At 38.3% G+C, this 19,942-nt stretch overlaps 1 protein-coding gene across 1 annotated transcript in view; it reads right to left on the bottom strand.

Annotated features, from left to right (window-relative positions):
* LOC104506229 (usherin-like) overlaps positions 1-19,942 on the bottom strand; it is a 305,157-nt gene that overhangs the window by 80,345 nt on the left and 204,870 nt on the right. Inside the window, 4 exon segments of the mRNA XM_010147113.1 lie at positions 259-482; positions 5,687-5,908; positions 8,305-8,473; positions 16,445-16,643. Coding sequence (XP_010145415.1) covers positions 259-482; positions 5,687-5,908; positions 8,305-8,473; positions 16,445-16,643 — 814 coding nt within the window.

The following is a 19,942-nucleotide window of genomic DNA, read 5'->3' on the forward strand; positions in this document are numbered from 1 at the left end:
GCCAGCTTTTAGCCACTGTACTAATCTGAAGTGCTGGGCAACACTTCACAGAGGCAGCTAATCATTATTAATTCCTTTAGAATTCATTGCAATAACATCAATCATAGTGAACTCATTCGGTATTAATATGGATGTAATGTGAAAATGAATAATGCACAGAAGAGTTTTTATATTCCTATTTTAGAAAAATAGTTATGAACAGTGTATTTCTCTTTCCATCATCAAATCAGAGCCACTGAGAGATTTTCTATCAATTACCTTCATCATCATTCCAGCTGAAATCTTGTCAGAGCAAACATATTTCAAAGGATTATATCCAACTCCATTACAGCATTCTTCACTCTTTGGAATAAGTTCAGTATCACAGCATTTTACTGGCACTTGGTCATTCTTTCTAACATGCGCGAGGGACTCGCCACTGGAACCTGAGCAGCATATGGTATCTGACTTATTCACGTATTCCTGCCCACAACAGAACATCCCTGAAATGAACAAACAAAATAATGTATCTGAATATGAAATGTAAGTAAATAAATAAATAGATAAGAAAGGAGAAAGCTCAGAATGCAATATGGCTTGGCATAAAACCATCAGCAGCTGGAATTATGCAGATTTAGCTAAAGTGAGATTAAATTCGAACGTGAGGTGACTGAAGCAAGCATCCGGACTTCCAGACCTACTGGAAAAAATCAAGAATTAGAGAAATAATCAGGGATCCCCTACAAACCATTTACACCATTGCTGAACTGTTGTAAGAACCTTTGCTATGAAATACCGTACCAAGGTACTGTGCAGAGCAGGTCAAAGACTGACTGTTGATGAAAATTTCCTGTGGAGTGTAGAAATTGAGAAAGTTTCTCCATGTACGTTCCAGTCAGGTCTCATTCATCCCCTCTCACGTGGGCAGTATTCCAGTAGTGCATCTTAACATTCTGAATGTTTCACATTGTATTTATGTTTGAAAGTGGGGCTTCCTATTAGGTACGTAGAACTAAATGGGTGATTTGCCAAATACCTAAAAGTTAAGCTTCAGTTATCTAATACAGACAATTACTCTTTAAGAAGTTAATATCTAAATATAATTTGCATTTCTATACTGCAACTGATAAGCTGCTAAAATTAATTCCATTGTCTTTCTTCTATTTTTATTAATTTTATTTTAAACTGAAAACCCCTTCATAACCAGTGTAATTGTCCACCTATTCATCTGAATTATTCTGCAATTGTGAAATACCAGTGTTGAACCCCACGCCGTATAAAGAAAGGGCTAAATTTTAACTCTGAACTAAATGCTACAAGCACCTCTATAATTGGCAATGAAATAAATGTTAATACTAATTCAACTAGAAAGATATCACACAAAAAAACCAAGGTAGTGATGTACTGTTACATTTACAAAGTAGTTCATATTTGACATAATTTTTGTGGTATGTAGGCATTTAAAACACATGCCGAAGTGGCTACTTTTCTCACTGCCATTTATTGCAGCAAACCTCTCTTAGGAAGTCATACATAATGAAAATTACTTTTTAAGGGTATGATCCTGCTAAAGCATTCAGAGCATTTAATTTCAGTCAATGGAATGACTACAAATGGTGATGTTACTTGCATACTTTATCTTTTTTCAGGGCTGGTTCCATTCACAGCAATCAAACTGTGATCGCCAGCTCTCCAAGAGGTAAATCTTCGCTCCTGTTGACACCCTTTTTCCAAATTTTCCTACGATTCTACCAATTTAAAGTAGAGAATTAACACAGAAAATGACTCAATTCAGTACTAATAAGCAACTCAGGCAGCCCCAAGGGACTTCTGACAGGCAAAGTAAAATTTTGATAATGAACTGTTTCTCTATTGAAACAAACAAGGCTGTATTCTTTCACTGTGAACCTCATCTTTGTTTAACTGAATTGAATTTTTCAGCCAAGATTTCACTCACATAACAAGAAGTGACTCCCTTTCTAGTTTCTTTGGTAAACCATTACTTCTTTAATTATTATCAACCTTGTTCCAGTGTGATAAATTGCTAATTACTTAATACCCTAATCAGCGTTCATTCTTTGCACAGATAAACTGTGACAGCGCCATTAATTTAAATAGTAATTTCACTTAATGGCCAGAACGGCACACCAGATTTTTATGCAGCATTTTCTGAAGACTGCATCCATCACTGCAATATTCTGACATAAAGATGTCTGACGTGCACTAACTCACTTAGGGAGAGCAGATGTTGCAGAGCAGAGTTTGGTAGTAATTCCCATAGTGCATCACTTCAGCATGAATGAGCCGCAAAGGCAGAGGTAGACAATCTTCTGAAACTGCATTGCATAGCCTCTGACCTTTGCTTAATTTATCACATGTAGCACTTGACTCCTGAACCTTGACACCTCAAATGTACAATTTTAAATATGCTCCAAGAAAAACAAAATAGGACCATGTAATATTGATGGATTGATTTGCCTTCTAAAATCACTTTATTCAATTGCTAAGGATCCAGAAGTTCCTATAAGCCCTTGCTGAATTCAGCAAAATACCAAAATACAAACTATTTGTTTGTAAATCAGCTGGAATGTGTGTGTCATACTATATATATTTATGTTTCATAGGCACATAATGCATCCCAGTAAAAAGAAAATCTGTGGGCTGGAAAAGACACTTCCTGCTAACAGTGATTTCTGTCAACAATTATTTCATGTTCATCCCCAGCAACTGAAAAAATTTACAAACATAACTGAGTGATGAATTACTAATTTAGTAAATCTGCAAAACCGATGCTTTCAAAGGGGAAAAATGAGTATTAAAAGGCTTAGCCTTTGGAGCCAGAAGAGAGGATCAACAATATACAGAGCCAGTGTACATTGCACACTACTCCAAAACCCCTTGGCTTACACATGGGTATTGCAACTATTACAGACCAGGAACCACAACAGTACAAAACATCATCTTTCATGAGTCTGCGTGTCAGTACAATGACTTTTTACCAGGGGTTTTTTGGCTGTTGTTGTGTGCTGGGTTTTTTGGGGTTTGTTTGTTTGTTTGTTTTTAAAGCGGAAATCGAAGAGTGCTTTTATCTGGCATTATCCTTTTTTAGCGAGAAATAGGCAACATTGGGTAATCAGGCAGCAGCGGTGGGGCTCAGGGTCTGTAAGGCAGTGGCACCGCTGCCGGCCTTTGCCAGTAGATGTCCCTATGGTCACCCCACTACAGAGGGCCAACAAGGGGCGAAAATAAAACCTAAGAAAATAGCAATTAAAGAGAAAAACAAAATGAAACGCGACATGGACAAAACACCTCTTTTTGCAGGACAGACTCTCTGAAAAAGCTGCACAATGCAAATTGAAATGTTTTAGGGTTCAAGCCCTTAAACCAATGTTCAGTGCAAGCCTGGGTCTAGATTCTGCAGAAACACGCTGCTTTCAGGCTGGTCGTGCAACAATTAGGTTGTGCACAAGGCGTGCACTTCTAGTGATCATGTTTTTCTTGTATGATTTTTTACAAAGAAGTAAAACTCCCAAACCAAAGCTTCAAATTCTCATTATATTTTTAGCTATGGCATTCACTTCCAACTACAAGACAGAGGTTCAGAATTTCAGCTTTTGCAGAAAGCCACCCCGTTACCTCTTCCCCTTCTAGACAATGAGATCAGCTTTCCAATTACTGTATTCTTGCAAAATTCTACTTATTCATTTGCCAGTGATAAGTAAATTATGGTTTTATGTGAGAGTATTTTTTCCATTAGAATCATTATAATAATAGGGATAGGGAGCAGGTACATTTTTGTGCCTGGTTTGTGCATTTTCACAATATATTTAGCAAAGCTGAATTACTCTAAGAAATTAAGAAAAAAACTATTGAGCATGATGTATATGATATGATAAGAAACCAGAATCTATTCAATGCTTAATGCAAGAGAACACAATCTCTTTTCAGCTATGGCACTAATTCCTCTCTCGAACCTGTGTTTATGTTCAGCTGTATGCTGGCTCACAGCACAAAGTCCTCACAGAAAACATATGAACGATGAAAAAGCCACTGTTTTCTTTTTTAATAGCCAAAAAAATGTCATCCTGACCCATTCTTAAGAAAAATGGTATAAATGATAGAGCGCTATAGGCTAAACACATTTTTAAAAGAAGGGTATAAAGGTTTTTTAAATAGATCTATTTAAGGAAAAAAAAAAAAAACCTGTTAAGAATACATATCTACTGAGATGAAGAACATAACTTTCATCCCAAGATACCTGTATTACACTCCTACACAACTCATCTGCCCAGAGAGAGCAGTAAAAACATAAACGCTACCCCAGCAGTTCTGTTCCAACAGCATCTGTTAATTCACTCCATTTATAAAATACATATTGACAAAGACAACTGAACTGGGACCAGGGAGATTTGATTTGGTGTGAGAAAGTCAATTCAATGTGATTTTGTTAAAGGGCTCCTGCAGGCAAATAAAAGAGTTTAAGTAATAAAGTACATAAAGAGATGTTTTATGAGCCAGCCTCGTCTTGTGGCAGCCACACAATGCACGGTTATGCAAGAGGGCCTTGTTCAGAGCTGATATTGTGAGCCCTGCATAGATGCTGGAAATCAGGCACAATTAGGGATCACAGTGAGGGGGAGCTAAAATCATGCAAGCTGTGCTGTTCGCAGCGTATGCTCCATGAGTCGCCACTGGAAGGGAAGGGTAGCATAGAAACCACAGAAAGCGTTGCAATCTCTTCTGATTAGCCCTTCCTGATGGCCAACACAGAACTTGTGCACTTCTAATACCACAGTGGCTTAAGGATCAGTGAATACTAAAAATAAGCTGAAGATAGAGCTCATTTTTTGGGAAAGGAGGAGTCCAGCCTTCAGATCTAGTTCCTTACTTATATATTCAGATCCTCAGTAGTACAACTAGACGCTCAAACTGTCATGCATGAAGTGAAAGCATTGCCTCACTCATCTTTGTACACCAAGCAGAATTGCGTACTAAACCTTCATTATTTCTGTGTTTTGAAATTGGGCTCCCCTTTGAGACTGCAATTGTTTCTGAAGTCCTTTTGTCAGGCTGAGAAAGCCTAAGGCTGGGGGTATAGAATTTGTCTAACAACTGTGGAAAGAAAAGACACAGGGAGATACTTGATTAAGGTTTGTAATAACACCTCCAATCTCTGTCACCAGCTAGTTACAGGGTGCTTTATAAGGAAGTAGGGTTGAGATTGTACCTCTGAGTGATGGAGTAATTTCCTATGGTGTGCAAGAGATTAATGGGGTACACCAGATGAACAAGTGACTGGTGCTGGGGATTAAGCAGTTTTACCCCTGTGTAGGTGCACAGGTGAGGGACATAGAGTACCAAGCAGATAACATCGTAATCTTTAGTTCTTAGGTAACTAAGCTCACGTTTCCAGAGCAAATGGAAAATCCCTGCACTGGGATGCCTGGCATCACAAAGTGGCCAAGTCTAACCTCTGTTCTACTCACTGAGATGGGACTGGTCCTATTTCTTGACTGGCATAATGAAAGATCATGCACTCCTTTGGAATTTTCTCCTTTTTGCAGTCTATCAGAATAACTGAGTGAAGTGCAACACCATTTTAACAAATTGGCATACACACATTAAAATCACACCACTGCTGAATGGTTAGTGATACAAGAGATTTAGGAAGCTGAAGACCCTTTTTTCTGGAAAACTTCTCGCTTACCTGTGAGAGGTCTGTGTGCAGTCCCTTCTTCTTCATCACCACAACAGACCCAGTCTGTGCTTATGACTTCTCCACCACAGCACTGCTGATTGAAACTGTCATGGAGAGATCCACCACAGCAGATTTGATTGCCCGATGTAGAGTAAGGCATTCCCTGGCAACAAGAGTCACCAATTCCAACTGAAACTCTGTTTTGCTCTTCATTAGGGCAACATACTTCTCCTGTCAATTTAAAAATACAATTAAAGATTTTGTGCATTTATAGCTCATGAAATCCCTGAGAGGCTTTCATCTAATAGCAACAAGTCTAGGTTCACACGTTAGTAGCTTCATGCACAAACCTGTAAATGGCAATAATTTTCCTTCACTAGTGTGTGCACTTGATCTGATCCAGTGTTCTACAAGCTACATTTTTGTATTATCCTTCTGTGTTGCAATGTTTTTTGTGACTCAAACATCATTTGGAAGGAATAGAGGTTTTGTTCCTAAAATGGGTAATAGAGGTGATTAAAGTATTTGGGTTCCTGATTGTTAATAAAACAAATGTTTTGATTTTTAAAACTAATTTTTCTTACTGAAAGTAGTATCTCAAGTCTTTTTCTTCTGAAATATTGGGAATTACAGACATTTGCGCCCTAAATCTAATGCAGCTTTTGCCAGAAATAAATGTGATGCAATTGTAAAAGATGAGGGAGAGCACTGTTTTCCTTCCCCACAACATTTCTTGTCAAAGAGGTGCCTGGGTGGTAGTAGCATTAGTTTTGCTCTGCTTTAAGAATCTCTCCTCCCATCTTAGTTCTGGGATGGATGTCTGCACTTCTTTGTGCACTACTTGTTTCAGAAACTGAGATTCCTGTCTTCCTAATTTGTAATCTTCATGCCTTCAGCCTAGTGGGCTTCAGTACATCTAGAGCTATCAACCTGGCCAAACATCATCTGGGAAATATGTATGCTTAGATAGTTTCCTGTATAAATAACTTTATCAAATAAAGTAAATAATAAACAAAAAATATGAGAACAATTTTTTAGAGTATAATAGATATAATCTCTTTAGATACTTCATCATATTTTCCTGCAATCCTCAGAATCTAATTTAGTTTCTACACAGAGAAAGTATTAAAACACAGAATGTAGCTTACATCTATTGGAAATAAAACTGGATTTTTTTAAAGAACTATTAGACATAAGACACAAAGGATCAGTAACCTTCTCATTAACCTCTCAAAATGGGATCCATTCCAAGCTAGGGTTTAAAATGTCCTCTCTCTGAAAACTACCGTGCAGTCTTACCAGTTAATTGTTATCCTTATCAAAGAATGACCCACATTAACATTTAGCTTGAAGTTATTAGCATATTTATAAAAATAAAAAAGAAAAAAGTGACCAACATTGTTCATGTTGCTGCCCTTTAGAGTATGGGAAAAAAAAAAAAAAAAGAATGCAGCAAGTATACTTAGAAAAAAATGTTTAAAATCATGTTCAAATATTCACTGTTCCATGCTTGTGGACTGCTGACTGAACAAGAACTAATTTCAGACATAAGACATTTTGTTTCAGTGTGATTTTCTTTCTTGATGTAAACAACACAAAGCTAGTTAACACAGACCACTGGATGGGGACAGAGGTCACAGTATAATCTCTCCATTTCGGTACACTGAGATTAATGAGGCCAGCAAAATACTCTTCTCTGGTTCTTCCATGTGATAGCATTTTTCTGATGACATCATGGAAGACATTCTAATATTGTGATATATTAATTACTTTTCAAAGGATCAGAACTTGGGATGTGCTGAATGTGTTGGCAAAAATTCAAGCATTTCTGAGCCTTGGGAATGTGTGCCAGCTCATGAGTAATGGAAGCATTTCAGCTCCTGACCTGACAATTGCCTACAAAGAGATATATGCTCTGAACACTGCCCCCTGAAAGGGCTCTCCTCCCTGTTTACCTCCCCTCTCCCTGTCAAAAGCCCACCAACACACTGGAAAACCAAACTCAGGACAATAGCACAGAAGCACAGTTTTGGCAAACTTCCCAAACAGTTTTTAGAATAGAACTATGATCAGCCGTAAGAAAAGGATGAATTTCCATCAAAGATCATACGTGTGGGATGCCTACTTTGTATGTGGCAGTGTTGGTAGAAACAAAGAGTAAAGAATGCATAAACATCTAGAATTGACATAATCCATAATATCAACCCAATGCTAATAATTGTTCCACAAAAGAAATGGCTAGGGAAAATCACATGGGGTCAAGTCAAGCAGAGAACTAAACCACACGACTAAATTGCCTGATATTGTTCCTATTAAGCAGAACTGCCCTCCCCATTATGCAGCACTTACTGCAATTAAGTATAGTTTGGCATAAATTAGTTCTCTGGGAAATGACCCAACCATCAGGTTTCATCAATTAAGCCTTTCTTGTATAAACAATGTACTGTGTTTAGAAGACAGTCAGTGCAATTTTCTTTGCTTATCCCACTGAACACAAGTCTTGAAGACATCTAGAAATCTTGATAAATCCCACATCTATTCCTAGATTTTCATTCTCCTTGGTTTAACGGATGTGTCAACTTTGTTGTTTTCTTTCTTTCAAGCACTGGAAAGGAGTTGTCTCTTACCTGTTAATACCCTAGTGTAATAACCACCACAGCATTGATGTTCCGGCTGCACAGCATGTATCTGACCACCACAGCAAACCCCTGGTGAATTAAGAATAAATGGAATGTACTTGTCCTCGCAGCATTGGAAGTCAGGTTTATTGTCGTGCAGAATCCCATTACAACATACCTAGAAGTAGTTAACAAAAAAAATCAGTAAGGCAATATCTGTTAAACAGAACATAATGTGTTCTCTGGCAAAGCAACGTCTATGAAAACAACGCGTCCTAGTACGGACACTAATGTGACTGCAGTCAAATAAAATGTAACTTGGCTAAAATCCTCTGCCCTCCAGCATTATCAGACTTCTATAAACTACTGTGTATCTGACAGAATGCTGCTATTTTGTGGCCTTCAACCATACTGCACCTTAATAAAACAGTCCATTAATATGAATCATCTTCATATGCCTTGCAGGCTCTTCGAGTTTCTCAATGTGGAGTACATTGCAATACGTAGGCATAAGCTACCATCACCTTATCCTTTTCTTTCCTCCCCAGTTTTTATTTATTTGTGATGAAACATGTAATCTGAAACCGTTACAACTGAAAAACAGTATTTCCCAATATGAGCTTTTCGGTTTTCTTTCACATAAAAATAAGTGGAATTTTCTTCTTCTAGCACATGATCACTTATTTATGACCACCATTGTTCTTCAGACAATGTGACCTCAAGAGAATAGTATTTATATAAGGACTTTTTTTTTCCAAACTAAAATTTACATGGAAATGAATTTTGAAAAGGCCTTTTAACTGTGGATTTCTTTCTAGGTGCTGTCGAGAAAATTATACGCTTCAATAATCAAAAAATTATTTGTATCCTTACTCTTGTGCCAATGGAGTGGCAAACTGTATACACAGCAAATCGTATAGAACAGTCAGTAGAATCATCATAAAAGTTGTAAACTCAGAACCTACAGTCAGTGCAACTTGTACTAGCCAGGAGGATGCTGGCAGTACAGCACAGATGTTAGAGCAGAGTTGCTCCTTTGTTTTCTTTTGACATGCAGCACTTCTGCCTCTAGTTTAACCACATCTAAATCAGGTTATCTTAGCAACAAGGAAATTGTTCCTCTAGAAGGATCTTTTGTTTACCTACGCACTTTAATTACTAGCTGACAAAAAACGTATATCACTAGGCTCAGGACATCTAATTTGTATTACATTTATAATGTTAACATAAATATATACATACAGAAAAAATATTATTCCTTTTCTTAAGCCATAAACAAATTCTTTCTGACTTCAGAAAGATGATGCTGTGTTTTGTTCACTTTTGAACAGCCTTTACTCAATAACCCTTGGGAGTATTAGGCAAGTTTCTGCAGTTAGAATTTACAATAAATTAACAATATGTAACCCAAAATTAACATGAGGTAGGGCAGAAGGTGTTCTTGTTTTCTCATTATATTTTTGAGGTTTTGTAACCTTATATGCTTGTCACAGAGTTTTCTGTTTTCCCAGCACACTTTCTCATTCAGCATCTGGTTTAGTCTACCAACGTAGCTGAATTGTGTCATTTTCTGTTCAGGAATTTTGAGTCTCTGTAGGTCCTATTATATTATTTTGCTGTCCACCTTGTCACTGGTAATATAATCCAATCTATGAATTTAATTAACCTACTGTTCTTTCTTCCAGATCATAAGTTATGATGAAAAATAAAACTCTGCTTCACACCTCTTCTCAGCTTCCTCTCTCTTGGATATTTTGTTAACTGACATGTATTCCAGGCTGAGCTTTTCTTCATTTACAATTGGCTCCAAAGGAACCTAGAAGATTACCTGGCCTCTCTGTATTTCCAAGACATTTAAAAGCATTCTTAAAAATATTAAATCAAGTGCTATCATGTCACTGTCCTCAGAATAGATCACATGTAGCAACAATTCTTGACACTTGTAAAAAATGGCCTTTGCCCTGTCCTTTTTACTGTATTCTGAGTTTGAGATACCAGAGCCAGTAAATGCAGTACCTTCCTGTATGAAAGGAAGCCAAATACATGTTCCTCACACATTCTTGGTCCCAGTTCATGTGCCCCACAGGATTGTGTCTCCCTCTATGATCTGTCTAGCCAATTTCTCCTCTTTTTTTTTATGGGTTTTATTTGTCATCCCTATACTGTTTCCTTCTTACACCACCCAAATTTCACCTGAACACAGTCTTTCCATCTTTCAGACAAAGAAACTTGCACATCTTTCGTATTATCTGGGCTCAAATACTTGAGCACCCATTTTACTCTCCATGCAATGTTTCTGGTTTTAAGAAATGTCCCTTCTCTTGTGAATCCTCAGTAGAAACTGCTTGTTTGTGTATTTCACACAGACACTGGGAGGGCCATTTTAGTAGTAACTCTAAAGAATTCTGGTTGGAACGTTATTTGTAAGATTGTGTTATTACTGGTGTCACTCCTTTTCCTCCTGAATTCCCTCAAAAAATCCGCAGTTAAACACCCACGTACACTAGTTTCCGAAGTTATTTTTCTATGTTAAAACTTATTTTAGAACCTCAGTATTTCTCAATACCCTATAGACAGACTGAAGTAAGAGGTCCAGTCAGCTCTAAAACACATTCAGACTCCCATCTGGCATTACCGATTGATATAGTTGGTGCTATTATTATGTAGCTCCATAACATCCTCTGCAGTCAGCTGTAAATTGTTAAATAACACTTCTTTGGCAGTCCTCTAAAGATAGTTAGTTTCTATTTGCATTGATATTCAGCTCAAGGCTTCTGCATTATCAATCCATAATATAAAATGCAGTCAAGTAATGCTAAAATTATGTCATAGACAAAGAAGAAAAGCAGATGGATTGAAAGTTATAGTGGCAAAAGGTTATTATTATCTCACCCTCTTAGATATAAAAGTGACAGTCCCAACTGGATGGTGTTACTGTGTACAGGAACGTAGAAGCCTTGTAAGCGATCAGATGCAGTGACACCAACATTTTAGGCACGTCGGAGACCTCACCCTCGTGCAGAGGGTTGAATCCTTGACATATGAATGCTAACCAGAAGACCTTTACTATCCACGGAGATGATACAAGATGTTCACCCTTAGCTATCATGGGAGCCTTTAAAAATATTGGTAGATAGAGTTACTTACAGATCAATCCTGCAGCTATTCTCCCATCTAAGCCCACAGAGGGACTGACCCAAGAACACAGGGACTGGGAATGGATGGGCATGAAGAAAGGCTTATTACAATACCCGAGAAAGGCCCAGCCATGGGCATGACACTAGCGCAGGATAACTAGATATCAAATCTGGCAGGCAGGATTGTACAATATTGTAACAATTTTTAAAAATACTCCAAACTTATCTATACAACTCTCTTCAATTAAAATTGTGTCATCCCTGATCCTTCTGCTTACTGAAGACTTTGCTGAAGGATATTATCTGGCCTTATGGACACATGCCAGTTGAGCTAGGACTGATTTACTCAAATAAACAGATGTGCTAGGCAGCCATGTTTATCCTTCTTGTCAAACGCTTGCTGCCAGAGCCACTTTGTGAAATAGCAATTCACAAAACACTCTAAGGAATTCCTATTAGCTACAGGAGTTCATTAAAAATTTCTGCCTGTGGAGCAAACACTGGAGTAATGATTGACCCATCATGTTCTCATGTGAGAGGGAATATTTTAAATTAGCAAGGCTCATTCTTTTTCACTTAAATTATCTCTGGATCTACACAGGCATCTTTTTTTGCTAAGTATACTTACTCCACTCATTTCTTTTCTCAAAGTGCTTTTCTATTTTGGTAATTAGTATAGCCTTAGATCTAACATCCATGGGCAGAAATGATTGTTATTCTCTTCCAAATCACTACATACTACCTTAATAAAATGAGTTTCATTTCCTGTCTTTCAGGTGTGTAACAACGCACACGATACACGAAGTGTTATCTTTTTAAAGGTTCTCTAAACCTGAAAGGACTTGAAAAGAATTTGCACAATATTGCTAGCATTAATAGTAAATTTTACATAAATATTGATGGAATATCCTTCACCAGTGTCAAGATGTGTTAGTTTTCACTCCTGAAAATCGTGCTTTTGAGGCTAGCTATCAAGCCACTGTTTTGCTCCTCCTGTCCTTAAAGAGAAGCATCCTGCTGGTGTTTTTAACAAATGGCACATGGTAATTATGGTGAGTAAAGGGGTAAGCCTGTACCTCCTAGTAATGTCAGAGTTATATTTTATTAGTTCATTAACTGCAGATTCATACGGCTTGTTGGTACTGAAAATAAAAAGTGCTGAAGCTGTATTAACACCTTCAATCAGGCTCCTTTTAACCATTTATGTTCATACTCATGATCCATTGTGAACAGAAATTATTAGCCTTTATGCCACTATTTTAATTATTTCTTTACTGTACCTGTCTCCTTATTTTCAGTGCTCAGCTCAGGATGCCAGTAACAACAGAAGGATAGTTTGGTAGCTACATGGATAATAAAGGAATGCCTTTCTCACTGGTACTGAGATTATGCTCCCTGACGAGTGAAGCCAGGGCACTTTCCCTTGTTAATTGAAGTACATCTCTGCACATTCTGTGATATGTGCGCTGTAAGCTGATGTCTGAGATTTCAAATAAGAATAGAGTTATGGATCACACTTTATTGAAAAAACATGGGAAAAGACTGTCAATTTTGGCAGCTTGGAAACACCTAAGCAGCACAGGTCTGTTTACCTGGAAGGTACACAGGGCATAGGGACCCTCCAGGCAACTGATACAATTCCTCGTGAGAGTGTATTCTCAGCTTTTTTTGCAAAACTACACACACAAAAAAGCCCTGTCTATATTACTTTTGCACTCAAGAATTATAAATCCATTAAAGTCTGATTACAAACACCAGGGTAAGGATGCCTGGCAAGGCACAGTGTTAGCTTTAGTTAAAATAACAAAGATTTCTAACACTGAAGCAGAAAACTAGCTAGCAACTAGAAATACAAAGTAGAGATCTGATGCAAAGATTATTTAGGATAGCAGGAATCCTTTTTTCTCTTCATTAGGCTTAATATGAGGCCTACATGAGCATGTGCATGTACACGTCCCTTGTAGTGAAAAAGTCATTTGCTCTTTGAAAGATTCCCAAGACAGGTCTGAGTAAGTTCATCTGTTTACACAGCACAGTGCTGTGCAGAGATCCTAACCTGGATCCCAAAGGCAGCACACATATACCAGTGCCACCCTTCACCTGGGGTATTCAGCACTGCCTTTTGATATAACTGTGCTACTTAGCTGGACCCAACTCAGCCAACGTTAGCAAAGTTTGAAAACACACCCTTGTATTCCTACTACTGAAACACTTTGGTTTCTATGGATGGGGTGGATTATATTTTGGTGATCTCTTATGTAGGTAAGAAATGATAACAAATCCCCCTTTTTCTCCAGTGCCTTGCAGTAGCAAGCTGATGATGCCAAATGTAACCCATAAATCCATAAGGAAATGTTAATAAAGATCCCAAATATATCTCCAAATTGATTTTGTATAAAAGGCCTAGTTTTCCTCCCACTTTATACTTCTGAATTCAAGGAAATTTTAAGAGGGAAATTAGACCCATTGTGTCTTGTATACAAAGTGCAATACATGACCAGAGCAAAAGTGAGACTCCACAACCTACTTGTCTAGTGCAACTACGTATACAGAACCTGCCTGCTTTTGCTGTCATCAAATGAACAAAAAACTTGTTTATTGTTCTGGATTGCAACATTACTTAAGCTGTATTTAATTCTCAGTGGCACCTCTGTATTTAGCTCTACAGTTAAGGGATGGTGAACAGCAGCTAGCACTGTGGTAAGAGGCTTGCTTTCTAGAACAAGTGTATGCTGGTCAGTGTTGTTTTTCTTCACTTCTCTCCAGTGGACTGTCAAATCTAAGGACCACACATATAGCATAAATGCTTCAGCATTATAGCTGGCATGGGATGACAGTGAGTTTTATACAAGTGGGATGGAGGGCTGCCATGTAAGGTCTTACGCTGTCCCTGTTGAAGACCCTAGTTTAAGAGAAACATGAATGTGCCAGGAGCTCTGTACTTATCTCTTACAAACATTTTGGATATCTAGTGCGGATGCTCATAGCAAACCAAGCAAAGTATTGAGGGAGGAATTTTCATCAATTCACCCACAAAAATCACTCCCATGTCATTTTATGTATGTGTGCATATACTGTGGACCTTCCAGTCGTTTATTATATATCCATTACTTAACAAATATCATCCATTCCTAACGACAGTCTCTGAGAATACAGAAAAAACATTGAAAAAAAAAAAGTAAAATTAATTAAAAAAAAAAAAAGAAATCAGGAAGCTATAAAAATAAATGGACACTGTCCAAGCTCAAAGTTACAATAAATGCATGAAAGCTGAAAAAATAAAAAATGGAAAAGAAAACATCTAAAATTAATATAAATTTAACTCATACACATGCCAAGATTAAAAAGTCTACCAGGCCAAAAAACTGAAATAAGTAAATTTACCTTTTAGAACAAAGGAATTCCCATAATTTGACTTGTAAGTTTTCAGATATACATATGTTTAGTATAGTATTGCTTTCAAGGGAACTCAAAAGCTAAAGCTGTGTTGGCTGGAATAATTTATATCTTGATTTGCACCCCTCAGATAACTCACTCCCTTAATTACTGTCTTGTCTGACAGGGAATCTTGTGAATACATATTGTTTGCTTTAGTCATGGAACATGTGATGATGCCTTTGACAAATAGGGACACTATTTCATTACATTAAATCTTACTTTCAAACTAAGAGTTTTCTACCTCATTTGTCAATAAAAACCATTACAGACTCCTGCTGTGCTATTGATCCTACTCCTAAATGGGAAGTCATATGAAGATTAACCTGAAAATAGCCATAATTTAAAAATACATCTGACAAATCACAATGGATCCTGTTCAGAGCTGCTCATCATTGTCATGTAACAGCCACCCACTTGTAGCTGAATCTAAATAGATTTTCACTACTGGAGAATCTGTTCATTAAGCATTTGGCCAAGGAAGAATTTGAGGGTCAAAAAACCCAAACCAGCAAGTCATGTTAATAAACACTATTTGCCATCCAGGCTTTGAGGAGCTGTTCCTCACGCAGGGAGGAGCTTTATAGTTTTATTAGTGCTTTTGAAATTCTGCGTACAACCAAAAGATTTCCTATGGTCTTTAAGTGGTCCTGTGCAATCACTTTATGCCAAAGGAGCCACATGAATTACCATCACGTGCTCCACAGGTACCTGAATACTTGAGCTGACAAAGAATCTCCTGTAGTAGTTCACAGTGTGTGATCTATGACACGCAGCTGCGCAAAACTGATTGTTCCAGGTGGGATGAAGAAATACATGCAGAGATCTAGAGATATATGTACCCACCACGTAACTGGTCACAATGGCATTGGATCAGTGGATTCAATAAGTTGGTACTGACGTTCCTCAAACTTCCGTTACATGTGGCTTGTGAGATTTACTTTGGACCAGATACAGTCTGATCCCTTGTGCATGTGGAGTAAAGCTTTCTGGAGGGAAGAAATTTCAGATGCATGCTTGTGAGGGGAGGTGGTCCACAGGCTGGTTGGGAACCTAAAGTCTCCATCCAGAGCTGGAGCATATTGGAAGGGGTTTTGAAACACAGGCTCTGTCTTAGCTTCCTGTGCAAGGGATTGAGTTCACAGCTATTAAAACCACTTCTACCCTGAACCAGCATGTAGTAAACGAAAACAATCTGGGAATTCACTTCAGAACTGCGCTATTGCTCCAAAACAAAGTGTTAATGCAAGACACATTCATAAATATAAGCCAGTTCATTTATCCTGAAAGGAGAAACCAAGTCAACAATCACAGACTTAAGACAACAGAATCACTTGTCACCAGCTGACTCCCATACACAGCTGGAGATTTTTGCATGCTTATTCCTGTACTGAGCTCAACCAACCATATTTGATTTTAAAAAGTTCCAAGACACATATGAGAGCCTTGCTTTTAAAATACCAAACAAACAGAACATGCCACTCCTTTCTTCCAATAACTGAAGAGATTTGGTTTGCACACTTATTGCTAAAAGCATAACTTTTCGTTATACTGCTAACTTAAGAATATACATATACCTTCAACTCTGGGTGATAACACACTCCTCCACAGACGTTCTCACGCTTTTTACATTCTAATGAGATGCACATTCTATTACTCTTGTTGCTCCTCAGATTCTTTGGTGGGGTACACTTCTGCCATGTTTTACGCAGGAGTTCATATCCCAGGATAATGCCATTTGGTTGTCCTGGTGATGCCCAGTTGATTTGAAGGGATCTACAATAATCAGAAAATTAACATCTGCTAAATTATTGAAAATATTTATGCTTCTATGGATACGTACGTTAAAGTAATAGCATAGAGTAGTTCCATTTCATACTAGGTCACAGGTAGTGAAATATTTTGGAATGTCCAAAATATTCCTCTAAATGATGAGATTCACAGCTGCTTTAATAACTGAAAGGTGTAAATCTTTGAAAAAAAAATGTCACTATGTGCTGATACTCTGGGAAAATAAATCACACATGCAATCCAAGTCCTTAAAGGTTACTATTTAAAAGACATCTCATTCATAGTTCTTGAAACATGTGTCATAAACTTTCTAGCATTTTACTCATTTCATTTCAGTGGTAGGAAAAAGGATCCAGTAATCCTTCCTTGTGCTGTTGCAATGGTGTGCATGGACTATTGTCACAGCTGGCATGACTGTTCCATTCTCAGAATAGGAACCTGGTAGAGGGCAGGCAGTTGGGGGGCAAAAGAACACCCACCCCACCCCCCCTTCCATCTGAGCTATAGCCAGTGCAGCTTATCACATTGTGCTCAGTCACATTTAGAATAGATTTGTATTCTTGCCTTTTCCCTGCTTTCAGAAACATTTTTTTTGTATAATGTAGGTTGCTTTGAAATGTACTCTTCAGCACAGAAGTACAACAAAGAACCCATCACAGCATCAGTAAACACTATTTCTCTTCTGTGATTAAATATTTTCATTGACATAAAATCAGAAGTAAAATATGCAAGTGTTTATCACAAGTAAGACTCAAGACTTCTGACTCAGTGCAAAAGCATGACTGCAGCAGCCCACAAAAGACTCTGTAAAACAAAAACCCTGTTGTGAAAAATCACGTTAAACTGTAGCATGCCTGTCACTACTAAAAACGTGCAGATATTGGCTCCAAAATCTCACTTAATACAATATTTAAAAAAAAAAAGGTCAAGAGACATTTGAAAAAAAAAATTAGTCTTTTATAGTGTACCTATTTTACATTGCTTTTTCAAATGGAAATTTGAAAATTCATTTCTTGCATAATCACTCTGGAATGTTGCAATAAACACATTTCTTTTCCTGTGACTCTCTTTGGGTAGGGAGAAGATCCCAGTGCTCCATGTAGATCAATAGGAGGACTGAGAACATTGCACAAGTATATACTTAGGCATCAAGCACCTCTTTTTAATCTCCATGTCCCAGTTACACAGCCACTGTCAGAATGCCAATGACATCATAAATTAACATTCATTTAAAGTGAAAATGTTACAGTGAAACAACAGCTGCTCAGATAAACTTTGACATCTTAACAGCATAAAAATAACTGAATTATTATTTCACTTCCTTGAGGTATAAACAGATGAATACATATAGCAATAAGCCCTTGCAGAAGAGGAATTAATGTCACGTATGAAGGAGTAACTTCATAGGTGACTTGTAGAGTCACCATTATCATTCCAAGGTCTTCATCTGAACCACAGATTTAATTCCATATTCTGTACGTGGCTGTTTTGTATTCACTACATATTCTACCACATGCACATGAGAACACCCTCACAAACGTGCACACATGTCTACATTTAAATAATATTACGGGACATAACTTAAAAACATAAAAGCAGGAAAATATATTTTATAAACTTCAGACAAAAAAAAAAAAGATAAAAAGAAAAAAAAAAGAAGGGTAGTACTTCAATCTATAAATCCCATTGTAACTCTCTCCTGGTCTTTGCACAATACAGATCACAGGAGCAAAGAAAGCATTTCCAGTCATATTTCTGAATTATTTACTTTTTACAAGTTTCATTCAGAACCTCTCTAGGGTATATTTTCAAAGTATTGTGCTAGTCTTTGCAGTGTTGCAAGTCGTATTTCTTTCTAAAATAATTTTCAATTAGGCCCAAGAATTGATGCAATGATTTGAACATTTTGCCTTTTCTGCAGAGCTCAGCATGTATTTCTTTCTTTTAACAGGCAATCACTTTATTATTATTCAATTTATAGATACATATCCAGGGTGGACATAGTCTGGTGTTGTGTAAAGCTGCAGCTGCAACCTGATTTCAATGCCATCCACAAAAATGTATTTGCTTTTGCGATAGAGAAAACTGACATATTTTGGCTCAAGCATGCGAAGACAATTCATTCTGACATTTCCAGGTACAAATATTGGGGTTTGATATCCATGACAAATATCAGTATTTCAGGTTTGATAGAACATCAGACACATTTTGGTAACCCAGACTTTGGAAACGAAATTGCCTGCTTCAAGTGCCACCAGTTTCAAGTATCCATGAGCCATGAAAAGAACTTTTCCTGATTTTTCTCCTATACACAGTAGTAAAGGTTTAACCATCAACATTAAGAATATAGCGTCAGTCAGCACAGGACTTCAGGGCACTGGGGCGAATGGTTGCAGGATCGGGAGCACAGGGAGCGTTCTCCTCCATCCCTTTAGCAGCAGGGAAGGGTACGGAGAGAAACAGGAAAGCACACCTGATTAACACATAGCTAGGGGCTGGTGTGAATGGTGGAGCTTTGGGTTCCTTGAGCATGGGGAGGTTTATGTGGCACCAGGCTGGGTGGTGACAGATGGTGTCCAGCTGTCTCAGAGAGGAAAAAGTATTCTAGCTGACAGGGCTCATCGATAGGGCTTTAAACTAGGCTGGAAGGGGGAGGGGGGCAAAACCAGTAGGGGCAACAAAAGATACACAGAGCCTGGAGAAGAATCACTGCACCCCAAGAAAACACTTGGCAGGCAAATCAGGGGAATTCTAGATCCTCCAGTCCACAAGCCAGCTTCATCGGGGGGCCACCTTAAATGCCTCTATGCGAACGCACGGAGCATGGGGAATAAGCAAGTAGAGCTAGAGGAGTGCACACGAGTGAGGGGCTATGACCTCATCGGCATCGCGGAGACATGGTGGGACAGCTCCTACGACTGGAGGGTCAGAGGGGAAGGATACAGGCTCTTCAGGAAGGACAGGCAGGGGAGATGTGCAGGGGGGTTGCTCTCTGTGTCAGAGACCAGCTGGAGTGTGTGGAACTCCACCTGGGGATGGATGAGGAGCTGACCCAGAGCTTATGGGTCAGGACTGAAGGGAGGGCAGGAAGAGGGGATACTGTAGTAGGGGTTTGCTACAGGCCACCTGGCCAGGATGAGCAAGTGGATGAGACCCTCTTCAGACAGATAGCAGGAGCCTCACGGTCACACACCCTGGTCCTCATGGGGGACTTCAATCACCTCAATATCTGTTCGAGGGACAACACGGCAGGGCATAAGCAAGCCAGGAGGTTCCTGGAATGC

The sequence above is a fragment of the Eurypyga helias genome, unplaced genomic scaffold (genome assembly GCF_000690775.1).
Source record: "Eurypyga helias isolate BGI_N326 unplaced genomic scaffold, ASM69077v1 scaffold6362, whole genome shotgun sequence".
Taxonomy (NCBI): Eukaryota; Metazoa; Chordata; class Aves; order Eurypygiformes; family Eurypygidae; genus Eurypyga; species Eurypyga helias.